The following is a 16,120-nucleotide window of genomic DNA, read 5'->3' as shown; positions in this document are numbered from 1 at the left end:
AGTTCTGAGTGCTCAATTTGTGGCTCCCCCTGAACTTCTGTCGGTACCTTTCTGGGGTAAGCCCGAACTTCCTTAACAACGCCAGCTTCATGGTGGGGTAGTTTGTTTGTTGCTCTGGTTCCAGGGCCAGCAAGGTGTCCCGACCAGCAGGAGGCATGTACTTATACAAACTACCCCCCCAGTGCTTCTCCTGCACCCCATGAACCCTCAGAGAAACCTCATAAGCAGCCAGCCACTTAGCTATATCGTCCCCCTGACTGAAGCTCGCTATCAGGTCTTTTGGTAAGTAGGGTTTGGTCTCCCTGGCTGTCTCCTTTGGTTCGCTGCCACCATTCCTATCAGGAGAGGACCCCCGTCGCAGACTTTGGAGCTCCAGCTCCTTCAATCTGAACTCGTGGGCCATCCTCCTCTCCTCTTTCTCCTGCTCCAACTTAGCCAACTCCCACCTCAACTGTCTTTTCTCCCTCCTATCGGTGAGCTCGGCTTCCGTTAAGCTTCCCCCAGAGATGCTACTGCCCCTTCTGGAGTAGGACACTGGTCCTGGGAGTAAGTTTTCCCCTTCAGTGCGGAATAAACCTTCTACCTCCCCCACCATGTCCTGGTCGGCCTCTTCATCCTCCTCCTTCTTTTCTTGGTGTGCCTCCACCCAAGCCCTAAGACTGGTCTGGAGCTCCCCCTTCCTGGCCCCATGTTTGAAAAATACCCCCATTTGCTGGCAGAACATTTTCAACTGTGACACAGAATAGACCTCTAGGTTTTCCACGGCAAACTCCATTGTGAGTCAGGCAAACCTAGATACACACCAGAAATTTCAGAGTTGCAAGGGCAACCTAAAGCCAACTCCACCCACCACCAGGAACAAATTTGGAAAAATCAAAAAGACAAATTGGGAGGGCCGCAAGGAGAAAACTCCTGGTGTAGGTTTAGTGTATTACGTTGAATTACTATTGAGTAGCTGCAACCAAGTCAGTATCCCACCGCTAGGCACCAATCTGTTGGAACTGGGGTAGCCTGGCCTAGGGCAAGACTAACATAACAGAGGCACTGTGTAAAGGTTGCAAACCACCCAACAGTAAAACCACGCAATAGCACTCAAAAAGAAAACGCTACACCAAATTGTTGTAAAAATACGTACTGGTTTATAAAAATAATTTCTTTGTATTTTTACTTTTAGGATTCACAATTAAATTACACTTCAGTTTGTGTGAAATATAGCAGGAATACTTCTCAATTCTAAATAATATTAACCACCAGCATTTATAGAATAGATAGATCACTTAACCAAAACTGGTAGGTAACTCTGACACTTGTTTTATCTCAGTTAGGCATCTACTGTACTCTGTTTACTGTATATCATTTCTTATCACAGTATTACTTTATATTTTGGCAAGATCAGCACTCAAAACAGATTAGAACAACATTTTCCTTTACAGGGATAACATTACAGTCCTCTTTCTAATCCTGTTCAGGAAGGAATTGTTTAAACACCACTTAAGTCAGCTTTAAATGAAACCCTGTCAGGGATTCCTCATAGACGCTGTACTCCCAGAGTCAGAGTCTCAATTCACAACCAATTAAACCTGTGGAAGACAATCCCCCACGTAGCTACCTCCTTACTTGTGGCTGATGTTTAGATAGTTCTGCGCCAGAGGACAAGGATTATCCGGCGTGAGGGGCTGGGGAAACAAGGCTAAAGAGGCTCCCACGCCTCACCAGACTCCTCGGCTCGAGCCTGCTCTTCCGCGCTGCTCTCGCGCTAAAAATTACTCAGGGCAGACACAAAACCCCCTCACCTCTGCCGGGCCTCTTCAACTCTCCCTCCCTGCTCAGGCCGGCTCCTCAGCGCGGTGCTCGAGCAGGAGGAAGCGACCTGATTACCCGGCCAGCTGCAGAAGCCTCCGGCGCCTCTCCTCAGCGCTGCGCTTGGGAGACACTCCTCCGGCGGGCATGCGCAGTAGCGCTCCTGCCGTTTCCGCCTCTCCCGGCTCTCTCCAAAGACGGCCACTGCTCCGGGCCTGCTCACCTCGTTGCCCCTCCTTCCGAGGACATCCGCAACTGACGGGGCATGCGCGAAGGCGCTCACACTCTCCCTTCAACTGGGGACACTTCAGACACTGCGACTAAAGCGCGGATGGCGCCCCCGGGGTCCCGCTCTCAAAGGGAAGCCTCGCTAGGCTTCTCAGGCTCAGTGGATCCCGGAGGGGTGCTGGCACGGAGCGCGACCGGTGTTTCAGAGGTCCCACTCCCAGATCACTTCACGCTTTCCACCCCACAGGCAGAGGGGCTTACCACACGCCACAGGACCAGTCAATGGTGAGGAAATACTACAGTTGTTCAGAGAAGATATTTCCTTTCTACACTAAAACGAAGAGGAAGGGGGGCTCCTTCAGGATAAAGCCAGAATCTACTTTCTTAGCGCTAACCCCCTATTCCTCCTTACTGGACAGACTAGGGCTCAGGGGAACTCTTAATTCAGCTCCCAGGGCAGGGTTCTTCTTAGCTTCCAAAACCATCAGAATTAACCCCTTCACCTATCCGCCCAGGATCAGCAGGATGGGCTAGCTTGGCTAGGACAACAGGAAATGGGAGGGAAAGAAACCTAGACAGAGGGCTACTCTTGTAGAGGAAACCACCCTTCAGGATCCTACCCCTGCCAGACCTCAACCTTCACTCTAGCTGCTCCTCACTGACAGACAAAATGGCTGTCCAGCATTCCGCCTTATATAGGCTGCCCTCTCAGTGGTCCAGAATGGACCAGAAGGTTCTGGAATACCCTATGCTGGTCTATGGGTAAGTTCTGGACTTGGCAGTTAGGGCAGTTGGTAGCCACCATTTTGTGGCTCCAACTTTCCCTGTCAGAACAGGCCTCTGGGCCTGAGGTAAAAGATTATGAGGGGAAAAAGAACACCTATCCCCTTAACCAACACCTATAAACAGTCAGTGGACAAAAATTATCAAGGGTATGAGGGGCAAAAAGGGGACAAAATAAATAAAAAAAATAGGAGGGACTACGTCAAGAAGCCAGACAGGTCTAACACCATTGTTTGCCTCAATCCATTTGTTATCATCCAAGGGCCTCAGGTCTGAGTCCTTTCTTTCCTGCAATTTGTTTAGCAGGTCTGGAATGTTTATCACCAGAGTTCTTTATAAGCAAGATCTGTCCTTCCTACCAATAGCTGACATCATGAGTCAGATTTCTTATGGGTTGTACTCTGTGAGAGCTGTGTACATTGTGCCTGACTGCCAATTGGTAATTTTGATTATGCATCATTAATTAAAACTTTTACATACACATAGCATAAGTGATTAAATAGGATTGACAGTGTTAAATAGCAAGGTTAATATGAAAGTTAAAAGGGCCTTATTTGACCAATTATGTCCATTTAGTGATTCTTTGGGTTAAAATCGAAAGAAAGCTGCTCTGTACTCCATTTGTCCTTTCATGTGCCGATGTTGTTTTGCCTGAAAGGGAATCTTGCATAGATTTGCATATAAATAAGTCTTGTGCGAAGTGCCGCAATGCAGACTAGTCTTATGAGATTCGTGGGACCAAGTGTCTCCTATGATGGTCTTTCCGCTAAGCAATCCTTTGTTGTGTGTTGGCTGTATTGCAATGCTTATTGGAGTTGTGTAATGTGCTGGGCTAGAATGGTTCTAACTTCAGTCTCTTCTCTGCAATATTGAGAAATTTTGTAAATCGACAGGTCAATTGCATGTTGACAGATATGAAACAAATCAGCACTGCCTGTCTGCAGGAACGGATCCCGTATAGATTAAAAAGAGGTAGCAAGAGTAGATGTTATTCTTGTACTAGGCTTTTTCAGTTGCAAATTATGTGCGCGAGATCTTCTGTTCCAAGGCTACATAGTTGACATATGTTGTCTCTGGGTTTCCTCTTCAATGGTGGAAGGTGTGGTAAGATCGGCATTATACCTATCCTCTATTGTAAACTTTTCTCTTTCAGATGGATATTGAATCCATAACTAAAATATTTTGGTAGTTTGGCTGCTACATAGTTGTTTAGTACATACCAGGCATGTACTCTCTTCGCAAGTGCAGGCTTAGCTTCTTCCAATGACAGTGCTTTGATGGTCTTGTTAACCACTTTCTTGAAGCTGGTGTGGGACACTGATATTGCCCATAGGTTTTCCAGACCAAGGGAATCTCTAAGATACATTCCTACCAGTAAGTTCTTTCTTAGTGATAGTTCAACCCAAAGTTGCCAGTTCAGTGTATCTTGCTCTGCCCCTGTGATATTTTGCCAGCATTTCTTTATAAATGCACCCCTTCTGGCCAGTAAATACTTCTGTAACCCAAACTCTATCCTTATTTGGGCAGGGGAGGTGTATTTTGGGAGGCTGAAGATTGTTCTTAATGACCTGGTGATTATTTTTCCACAGTAGTGGTGTCTCTTTCTCTCATTGCCTCGCTCCCGTATGTTAACGTTGACAGGAGTTTGACTTGGATAACCTCTATTAGAGGGCTCAGAGAGGGCCCGGAAATCACTTTTTTAAACGTTTTCTTGGCAAAGAATATTGTATTACCTTTTTGTTTCAGTGTTTCCATATGAGGGTTGAAGGAGCCTTTGTTATCTAGTAGAACACCCAAGTATTTGTATTCCTTTGCTGATTCTAGTTGGTGTGTGTCTAGAAGCCTAACTGGTGCATGTCAGCGCTGTAAGATAAAGAAAGAACTGGGATATGTGTAAATGGTATTCAGCTTTGAGTGGATCATAGAACATCATATGGTGTGTCTGCCAGACATCTCCCAATTTAGGGATCCCCAACTTATCTCAGTGCCCTGGACCCCTACCGTTTCCGATAGCCATGACCTAATCCACAGTGGCTTATTCCTAGTGGGCACCCTCTACTATCCAACCTACTGCAGTGCCTCTTGCCAGATAATCACGGGAATGGCTGAAATAGCCGGGAGAGAGGGCAAGGGGGACTCCCCATACAGCCAAAACCCTGGGCCCTGCCCGGTTAAGAGAGTCCGCTCGAATCTCGTAGCTGGATCCCCCCGATCCCCATAGATCCAGTCATTAACTGCAAGCAGGTGGACCGACTAGTAATACAGTCTGATGTCTACTGCCCCTAGTCTGCCATCATAAGGGGATTGTATGCACTTCTTATGGGAGATTCACAGTGCAGATCCTCCCTACTTGTAGCTATTGATGTTGGCCAGTAGGGTTGTAAATTAATGGGTACAGATTTTGTGGGGCTAGTGTTGCAAAACTTATAACAGCTTTGGCAAGGCCACTATTTTGAAGAGGGCTATACGCTACATAATGATCGGGGAGGGAACTCCATCTTGCCATATATCCCTTAACTTTGCAAGTCAAAGGGATAATTTTCCTGTCCCAGAGTTCCTGTGGGTCTCTTGATATGCACATGCTCTAATGTTAGACAATTGGTTTCTGATTGGCAAAAGTATGCACCCTGTTCAAGCAGAAGCTATAATCTTGGTCAGGGTAAGCTAGATCCACACTTAAAGATAACCTGTGCTCACCCTCTGGTGAGGCTTATCTAAAGAGGCAATGTGTAAAATATTTGTGCAACACACACACACAGTAACACAATGAATACACCATAAAAAGACTCCAAACAGGTTGAGAAAAAAGCAGTTTATCATATTATTAACAAAATAAGAAAAAATGACAAAAATCCAATATACACACTTTGAGATATTGAATTTTAAAACCATAAATGCAGTAAAGTGCTTAGAAACAAGCAGTGTTAAAAAGGTTACTTTAAGTCATGCTGGACCAGGTCAAAGTCAAATATCAGGCTGACCTCATGGAAGTGCAGGCCAGCTAAGAATCCACGCAAAACCTAGTGAACAAAGCACCTTTCCTGATCGCAAACAGTGAGATGAGTCGATCTGCGCCATCTAGTGAAGGTGATGGGTCAGCTCCGAAAATGGGTACTGGAGTCAAGAGGTGTCGAACAATTTGTCGCATTGAATTCTACCACGCAGTCATGGGGATGCATCAATCTCACCAAGCAACAGTGGCGGTGTACTCTGTCTGATGCATCGATCTCTGAAGGCAAAGTGCTGGTTCCAATGTGATGTGCTCATTTTACTTGCGCAACCGGATCGATGCACCCGTTGTGATATACACAGACAGAAGATGCGTCAAATTCCGCACAGCAAGTATCTGGGCTACATCCAGTGAGTTCAGGAGTAGGAGTAGGGGTAGAAACTTTGATATCCCTGAGTCTCAAGCAAGAGGAGGCAAGCCAACAAGCCCTTGGAGATCACTTGGAGGGAAGGTAGAGTCCAGCTCTCCTCCAGCAGTCAAAGAGCAGCAGACAGCAGGGAACACAAGAGAAAAGCAAACCTTCCAAGCCTGCAGTCCAAAGATTAGTTATTTAAGCAGCACAACAGTCCTTGTAACAAAAATTCAAGTTCAAGATCCAGAAGTGCCTAATTTGTTTTTGGGGGGGATGGTCAGAAACCCAGTACTTATACCCAAAAGTGCCTTTGTTGTGGACAGGGGTGACTTCAAGGCAGCTCTCTTAAATGGAGCAATTCAAAAGGGGATGATGGACGGAGCGTTTGAGCAAATCAAACACTCGCCCCCAGTCAACTGAACTGGGTTTATTCCATCACCATTCTTTAGCTCACTCAGCCACCCCAGTTCAGACATGGCCATATGCAAATCAGTCTGACCCTGTGCCTCATGGGAACAGTCCAGCCCAAACTGCCAAGCCATGTCTTCCCTGGACCGGAAACAAGCATCCTGAGACCGGTTTCGGATTCATAATCCTCATCAGCCAGGCTATCTTGAATCCAGTGCCAAGTGACAATGGGACTAACGTCTGAGCATACCCTGCCAACTTAGGGCGAACAAAGCGATACAAAAGGGGATGATGGACAGAGCATTTGAGCAAATCAAACACTCACCCCTATTCAACTGATCTGGGTTTAATCCATCACCATTCTTTAGCTCACTCAGCCACCCCAGTTCAGAAATTGGCCATATGCAAATCAGTCTGACCCTGTGCCTCATGGGAACAGTCCAGCCCGAACTGCCAAGCCATGTCTTCCCTGGTCCGGAAACAAGCATCCTGGGACCGGTTTCGGATTCATAATCGTCATCAGCCAGGCTATCTTGAATCCAGTGGCCAAGTGAGCAATGGACTCACGTCTGAGCATAATCTGCCAACCCAGGGCGAACAAAGCGATACAAAAGGGGATGATGGACGGAGCGTTTGAGCAAATCAAACACTCACCCCCAGTCAACTGATCTGGGTTTAATCCATCACCATTCTTTAGCTCACTCAGCCACCCCAGTTCAGACATGGCTCTCTTAAATGCACATGTTCCCCTTACAGGCCAGACCTGTCTGCCAGGCTATCTGTGGGGGGTAATCGGTCCTTTGTGTGGGGACAGGATACTACCTATTCAAGTGAAGTGTTAATCTCTCCATTCCATCCAGCCCAGGCAAGGCCATAAGAATGCAGATGTATGTAGATGGGTACTCAAACCCACCTATCCTTCCTGTGTTGTGGCTGTCTAGAGGGAATGCACAAAGAATAGCTGTCCGCCACCCCAGACATGCATTGGAGACGGGCTGTTAGGCACACAAAGCAGTAAGTGCAGAGAAATGTCCACTTTCTAAAAGTGGCATTTCTAAAATAGTAATGTTAAATTCAACGTTACCAGTAAGTAGGGTTTATCACTACCATTCCAAACATATGAAACAGGAAACAGCTACTCCTCTCTGATCAGGAATTATAGCTTAAAAAGTGTATTAAGGAATTCCTGAAGCTAATCTATGAAAGGAGTAGGCCTCACAGTAGTGAAAAATGAAATATGCTGTTTGTCACTACTAGGACATGCAAACTATAACATAAATGCTCTACCTTTTGCTTACTTACCACCCTGCCCTAAGCCGACCTTAGGGGTGACTTATATGCAATAAAATGGAAGTTTAAGGCTTGGAAAGTAGTTTTAAATGCCAAGTCGAAGTGGCAGTAAACTGCCCACAAAGGCACTGCAGTGGCAGGCCGAGATGGGTTAGACAGTCTTCTTCTGTTGGTGGAACAATCATGGCTGCAGCACACTAGTGGCAGTAAATTTACAGAGGCTGGGTATATGGTATACCACCTTACAAGGGACTTACAAGTACATTTAATAGGTCAATTAAGTATGCACCAACTGCACACATGTTTAGGGAAGAAGCACATGCCCTTTAGCACTAATTAGCAGTGGTAAAGTGCTCAAAGTCCTAAGGACAACAAAAGATTCAGCAAAATGTGCAGCCAAAAAGATTGAGCTAAGATTACCATAAGACTGATGAGTCTAACACCAAGTATTTAAATACTCCCACTCACCGGGGAGTCTGGAAGTAAATCTGGAGGAGAACCCACTATAGGGTTTATGACTGATTCCCCCCAGTTCACCCTCAGGCCTGACACTTCTTTGCAGATTTTTAGAATATTAATTAGCTTTATGATGGATTGGTTTAAGCACTGGATATAAAGGAGGACATTGTCTGCATACAAAGAGATGCAGCCCTCTAATTTTCCACCATACCTCAAGCTCTACACCTGCACGTCCTGCCAATCTATTTGGCATGTGGTTCAGTTGCGAGAGTGAGCAGGAGAATAGACAGCAGGCCTCTGCCTATCTGGAACAGCTCTAAGTAAATCCTGTTCACTCTGACACTAGTCATAGCATCATATATAACAGCCTCACATACTAAAGGAATCTAGGACCAAAATTAATATTTTTCAATATATTGTGGAGGAAAAACCATTCAAATGGGCCAAAGGCCTTCTCAAAGTCAAGTTGCATCATGGCTGTGTGGTCAGATACAGGGTGTGTATGGTCCAAGCACATATTTAGCCTCCTAAGACAAGGCCTTGTGCTTCTGACTGGCATGAAGCCATTTTGATTGCAATGCACTAGGTGGTCTCACCTGTTTCAGTAGCCTGGTTGCTGAGGCCTTTGCAACTATTTTGACTTAAATATTTATTAGGGAGATCCGTCTGTAAGACGCGCAGTCTGTAGGTGGCTATATGGTTTGGGGAGGGCTACCACTAAGGCACTCCAGATATCATAGGGAACTAGCAAAGCTGTCTCTGCAGCTTCAACCTTCGTGAGGAAGTGAGAGAGTAGTGTTGATGCAAAGCTTTCCAAGAATTGCATATGGAATCCATTTGAACCAGGCACCTTCTCAGATTGCATCTTCTACAAGGCTGCTAATAACTCCTCCTTTGACAGGTGAGCATCCAAATTCACCCTCCCACTGCTGGAGAGCCTCGGCATGACCAGGTTTGCAGGTGAGAGGTTTTGTTGGTCCAACCCGCCCGGCGGCTTCGATTGGTAAAGTGCCTCATAGTAATGTGTGATTTGTAATGGGTCACCTCACTGTCGGGCCCCATGTCTATGGGACAAACCTGTCTTCCACAGTTGGCTGCAAGCCTGTTTAGCAATTTTTCTGTCTTGCCTCAAATTTGTACTCTCGGTTTTTAAAAATCAGACACTGGTGCCCTGGCATGAGTCATCAGTTTCTGTTTAAGGGCCTCCTTAGTAGCCTCTAGATTACAAAATGTGTCACGATCTCTCATTTGGTTAAGGCGGTACTTTTCTTTCTCCTACCACAGGGTATGCTATTATTAACCCCCAAAGAACTGCTTTCATTGCCTCCCACAATGTGATTAGGGAGACTTCTGTTGTGGAGCTTGCTCTTAAGTAGAGTTCTATCTTTTTCTTCATGTGTTCTTAAAACCTAACATCCTTCAGCCATCCCACCTAAAGGTTCCAGTGCATGTTAGACCTACAACTCCCCAGCCCCATAGTTAATTACATTGGTGGTTAGCCCAGCAGTACCCCTGCATGAATTGTAGCTCCTGACAACTATCAGAGTCCAGCAGCTGGGAGGAAGAAGTAGTCTAGTCTTGAATGTGACCTATGGGAGTGGGAATAATATGTGAACTTGCATGCCGACTTGTTCTTTGCTCTCCATGGATTGCAGAGTCGCAGGGACTCTGCCCATGATGCAATGGTTTAGCCCCTCTTTTCACATCAAGTTGTAGGTACATGACATCATTGAAATCCCCCCTACGATAAGCTCCTCATCCAGGCCCAAGGTGATAACTGTCATCAGATTTTTCATCGTAGTCGCCTGCAGGGTCGGTGGAATATACACAGACACTACTGCCAATGGAATGCCAAACAGGAAGCCCGTAACCATCACATATCTATCTATGGCATATCAGATAGTGTCCACGACCATCAGGGGAAAAGTAACTCCTCTGGAACCACTAGTGAACCCTGCATGATTAAAGACCTAGTGTTCAAAAAAGCACCCCTATTCCCAAGAAAATGTGTCTCTTGCAATAATGGAACCACTAGGACCTGTGGGCCTGTGGGCCTGTCGAAGGATTGTTGTGCATTTTATTTTATCCAACAACCCACTGAAATTCCAAGACAATTGCTTGTAATGGATGGTGTTGTTGTCAGAGGTCATGGCTTGTCATTCCACCCATTTTACTGGGGTCCGCAATCTGTCTTGCATGAGACTTAGTGTTGTGACCAAAATCAACCCTAAAGTACCCAACTGTCCCTCCAACAACCCTCTACTCAATGCCTCTAAAGTGGAAGCATTTTTCGCCTCTAAAACAAGCAACCCCAATAGAAACAAAATACAATACAATGTAATACTTAATCAAAATAAAGTAACCACAATAATCTTGTGTAGTGGGGAGTGCTTTGCCTTGGGCCAGCCCCTCTCCCAAGAGGCAATGTGTCTCTTCTCCCTCCATGAATGAGAAAACACTTGTAGCTCTACATGGAGGAAATAAAGGAAGGGGACTAAACCCCTCCTCTATACCGCTGAATAATATCTCATCATCCACTAGTAGGGTCCCCTTCCTGGTACTCACCAGAGCTCTATGAGGAAGATGCCCTATGTTCATCCTCCTGTTATAACAAGATTTGGCCTCCTATCAGTCTGCTGCATTTCAGCCTTCAGTCTCCCGAGATGTCATTGGCTCCTTTGTTGATATAGGCAGTTGTTTCATCTCTGCCGCTCAGATCCAGGTCTCTTCCGGGCTTTAAAATAAAAATGTTTCCCTACTGATACATAACTTTTAGTTTGGCAGGGTACATCAGCACATTCAATGTACATAGCCCTGACTTTCCACTTAACCTCTAACATTTACGAAGGAGCTGCACTTAACTGTGTAATTGAGGAAGAGTATCAACTTGGAGTCAGTGCAAAGGACGTCTGGATGTTGGTGTGCCTGCCGCAGGATAGAGTCTCTGCCTACAAAGTTCAGTACCCTAATGATAATGGCTCTAGGCTGTGTCACCGGCGGAGGGCATGGGGCCAGCGCTCTGTGTGCCCTTTCCAGAACAAAGTAGGGGGATAGCTCACAATCCGGGACCCTGGTTCTGAACTATTCTGTGAGGAATTTCTCTGGGTGCTGGTCCCCCACGCCGTCTGGCAGGTCTACCAGCTGGGAGGGAACAGAATAGCCCTCCCTACACACAATGCAAGGGACATCTGCCCACACTTGTCTCTGTGAGACCATGTCTTACTGGCCCAATGCTGGGGCCCCCCTCTCTCCCCTCCTCTCTCCAGATGTCCTCCTGAGACACCATGGTGATCAGGGGTGGAGTAAGGCTGGGCGTGTGCGACCGTCACTGCCCCCCCATTGGCCTTGGCAGTCTCCCAGGACTTCTGGGCTCCCAGAGGGGGGTCACCTCCTGAGGTTGAAGCCATGTACCCAGTCTCCTACCTTTGGGGCGAGACATCTTGTGTGGGTCCCGGCCCACCTGGGCTGTAATCTTAGTCGTGGATGCTCATGCTGCCTATCCAATCTCCTCTAATGTGGCCCACCAATTCGGCTCGGCAGTCACAGTCTGATGTGGCTGCCTAAACGTGAAAAGCGGTCCCTACCAGTCCCCTCCGATGTGGCTGTTTCCTCTGTGCCCCAAGAGTCAATACGGAGGTAAAGATGGATCACCGCTGTGGGATTGAAGCTCCAGGATGGGTACGTTGGCAGCAGGCGTTTTTTGCCTAATGCTTTTCTCTCATCCCTGGCTCCCTGCATGGGCTTGGGTAGGACAAAGGTTACAAGAGTAGGGGCCGCAACATGGATGTTTGCATCGGAGAAAAGGTTTCCCCATAGTCGGCTCGCCCAGTTTGCAGTAGCAGCCCTGCCCACGTGTGGCACCCAGTCACGCTCCTCCACTCTAAGGTCCCTGTTCTTCTGTTTCCAGCCACCGCTTGGAAGTGAAAGCGGCTTTGTGCCACACCCTGGCCACTTGGCTGTCTTCTCTCCCTTGCGCGACCCAGGAGTCGATGCACAGGGGGGTTCACCATTGTGAGTTCACAGCTTCAGGTGATGTTTGTCACCGGCAGGCACGTCTCCAGGCAGGTCGTACTAACACCCAGGCTGTCGATCGCCAAAATTGTCTCTCATCCCGGGCTCCCTGGATGGGCTTCTGTGGGCCAAAGGAGGTTAATATACAGGCTACCACACCGGTGCTTACGGCTAAAAAAAAGGTAGCCTAAGGGTCGGATTCAGCAGGATTCTCGGAACTGGCTCGGAGCTCAAGTAAAATGTAGCCTCCATCTTACACTACTTGGCAACTCCTCCCAGTAATTTCTTTCTTGATGCTCTTTACAATGTAGTGGAGGTGAGTGATTTGTCAATAGTAGGCGAGAACTTTGGGAGCCAGGATGGTATTCATCAGATAAAGTAGATACTGTATTGTTTAGAAAGAGAAATACACAATTTCTTGGGTCAAGAGCAGAGTGACCACTTCTGGTAACAGCACACTTGTACACTGTCAGCTTACCATTATTCACTGTTTCTGCATCTTTGATCCATTACTCGCAAAAGTAATAGTTCTGCTTTTAAAGGGGATGAACACAAGGTGCTAAGGCCGTTAAATGCCCAATTAGGAAGTGAACATAGTATGCTATTTCTTGTACAAATGTTTTTCACAGTTTTTTAGTTTCTTGAGGTGTGCAGCCTTTTGTGACTTCCGTCTCTGTGAGACTCATGAGAGTCTAGATGTGTTGACAACGGTCTTGGTAATGCTGATATTTTAATTATATTTTCAGGATCCATCTATTCTGCTTGAAGAAGTAACACCACCGGAACACAGGGATGCCTTCGACATGCCCACCATTGCAGCTGAGAAATATGTGAGTCTTTTTTAAAGTTCTATACCATCAAGTTCATGTGCCCTCTCTCTCAAACTCTGTCGCTTCCATTCCATCTACACAAAACAAAGTAAATCCAAAAGATACCAGAGGAATAACTGCCCATGGAAACTGTACTCTATTCTCAGAAACAAAAGGAATTCATTACAATATTACCAAGGAGCGAATAGTGTAGTAACTCACTCGGGACTAAATGTAGGTAAATAGTATTTACCGATTCGAAAATACCGAATTTTTACCGATTCGGTATTTTCGAATCGGAAAATGCTATGTAGCTAAAAATTTGGTAAAAATTACCGAATCGTTAAGATTTGGGGCCAGATGTAGGTCACCAAATACCAGTCGGTAACAGCCGATTTCGGCCGTTACCGACCGGTATTTGGTGATTGAGATGTAGGGGGCCTTAAATTTACCAATTCGGTATATTTACAGAATCGGTAAATTTACCGAATCTCAAATTTGTGATGTAGGTGGCACTGAAAACAGCGCCACCGGCCCTTAAGAATTCGTTATTTACCATGACATACTATGTCATGGTAAATAACAAATTCCTGTGTACATGCACATTTGTGCATGTACACCTGTGCACCATGTGGCACACATACATGCCCTAAGGGCATGTATGTGTGCCACATGGCACACAAGCCAGAATCAGGGGTGCAACAGGGTGTCAAAGTGACACCCTGTCCCCCTTGCAAATTCGGTAATTTTACCGAATCAGTATTTACCGATTAAGTAATTGACATTGATTCCTATGGGCCTCAAGGCCTATAGGAATCAATGGCAATTACAGAGCCAGTAAATACCGATTCATTAATTACCGAATCATACCGATTCGGTAATTAATTCGGTAAAATTACCTACATCCCTATTGCCAGTTCTTAAATACCAAATCGGTATGATTCGGTATTTAAGAATCGGTAATCTGGGATTACCTACATCGGGCCCTTGGTATTTACGGAATCGGTATTTACCAATTCAGTAATTGCCATTCATTCCTATGGGCCTGGAGGCTCATAGGAATGAATGTCAATTACCGCATCTGTAATTACCGATTCGGTAAAATAGAGAAAGAGTCAAGGGTGGCAGGGTGTCACATTGACACCCTGTTGAACCCCTGAATAGTGCTTGCGTGCACATGTGGCACACATACATGCCCTAAGGGCATGTATGTCTGCCACATGGCACTGGTGTAAATGCACAGATTTGCATTTACAGAGGTATACGTTATTTACCACCAACTAATAGTTGGTGGTAAATAACGAATCCTTAAAGCACAGAAGCACTCTTCAAAGTGCTTCCTACATGTAATTTACTGATTCGGTAAATACCGAATCGGTAAATGATGATTTGGTAAATACCGAATCCGTAAATACCGATTCGGTATTTACCGAATCTGTAAATTGGCCAGCCGTTGCCGACCGGTAATAGCCGTCCTACATCTGGCCCTCAGTCTCTCATCCAGTGGTACCCTTAGAGAGCTAGAACCGATTTCGTAACTTCAACGCTTGTTTTTAGTGCACAGTGTAAATGGACAGAGGTGGAAGCTATCTCTTGCTGGAAACAGGAATTAATTAAAACAATTACCCTTCTAACTACAAGACTAAACTCTTCTGTGAGAGAAGAGAACAAAGTACACAGAGTTTGATCGTATTTGTGGACGAGCAAGGAACTATGGAATCAAAAATTCCCTTTCACCTTAGGAGCAAATTTAGCTTTTTCTATCTCACTTCTAAACCAGGCAAAGGATTCGGCTGCATTGACAATGAGCAACAGAGAAAACAATCTCCTATTCCCTGGGATCAACCTGTTACTGAAAATGCCCACAGTTTACCATTTTTTAGAAAAATAAGTCATCTGTTATGCATGTTGTCATATCTAAATAGCCTTATCATTTCCATTCTCTCTATCTACCAGCTCGAGAACATGATCAAAGTTATGAAAAACACTCTCAAGTTGTGCGACTACATACTTTCTAAGTAGGGTGAGGTAATATTTTGATGCTTTTGTTTTCTGTCAATGTCAGTGACAGTGTGAGTACTATCGGATTGAAAGGATAACACAACAAACCATCACTAATCAATGGGGTCACTGAAATGTAATGTAAATGCAAGGTGGATTTGTACAGTGCTGCTTGTCACCCATGAGTTTAGCCAGGCGCTTCTACTATACAATTTTGGGTTTGCTGTACTTACCAAATATTCCACCCTATGCTACATAGAGTACAGATTTCCACAAATAAATGTATTGATAGTTTAGAATAATCAAAAATAACACATGGTGCTGCGCCACGGCAAACATTAACTACTCACCAGATTACCTCACCCACGTGCTATACTGGTATAAGAGAGGCAAAGCTTTTTGGGAGAACAGCATTAATGGGTGATAAAATAGCAGAATAGTGTTCTCCCAGAATGTAATAAATTATGCTGCATAATTTTCACTGTGTCCCATGATATAGCCTTCCAAATGTGCCTCCTGAACATTGATATTGCCATACACTAATATAACTGCCACAAAAGCGAGCCAAAATATCAAAAAGTAAAAATTAACAGATTTTCTGTACCGAATTCCACATATGTGTACCAAAAATATATATACATATATCTCCATTTATGTGGAGTTAAGTATGGTAAATATATCTGCCCCTCTTTGCATATACCATTCAATATTTTGTCCTTCGATATTTTGTCCATGGCATTAGTGTGCAACAATATTCTTGTACGAGACGTTCAAGAGTACAATTGGCCCTTCATAGTCTCATAATTCCAGAGGCACTTCTGGCAGAAGGCCTTTGATTAATGTTTTAAATTACATTACAATTGGGTGTGTTGAAAAGGAATGAAATACATAGAAGTGAGAAGTGGAGAAGTGTGGCTCAAGTGGAGTGGAGAAGTGTGGCTCAAGTGGTTGGAGCGGCAGACCATGATG

The 16,120-nt window shown here is 45.4% G+C and overlaps 1 protein-coding gene across 1 annotated transcript in view; it reads left to right on the top strand.

Moving 5' to 3' along the window:
• LOC147691810 (maestro heat-like repeat-containing protein family member 2A) overlaps nucleotides 1-15,172 on the top strand; it is a 70,828-nt gene extending 55,656 nt beyond the window's left edge. Inside the window, exons 7-8 of the mRNA XM_086936686.1 lie at nucleotides 13,088-13,171; nucleotides 15,107-15,172. Of these exons, the coding sequence (XP_086792812.1) occupies nucleotides 13,088-13,171; nucleotides 15,107-15,172 (150 nt within the window). The remainder of the gene's footprint in view (nucleotides 1-13,087; nucleotides 13,172-15,106) is intronic.
• The last annotated feature ends 948 nt before the right edge of the window (nucleotides 15,173-16,120 follow it).

The sequence above is a fragment of the Lissotriton vulgaris genome, chromosome 9 (genome assembly GCF_964263255.1).
Source record: "Lissotriton vulgaris chromosome 9, aLisVul1.2, whole genome shotgun sequence".
NCBI classification, from domain to species: Eukaryota; Metazoa; Chordata; class Amphibia; order Caudata; family Salamandridae; genus Lissotriton; species Lissotriton vulgaris.
This window is presented reverse-complemented; position numbering and strand designations above follow the sequence as displayed.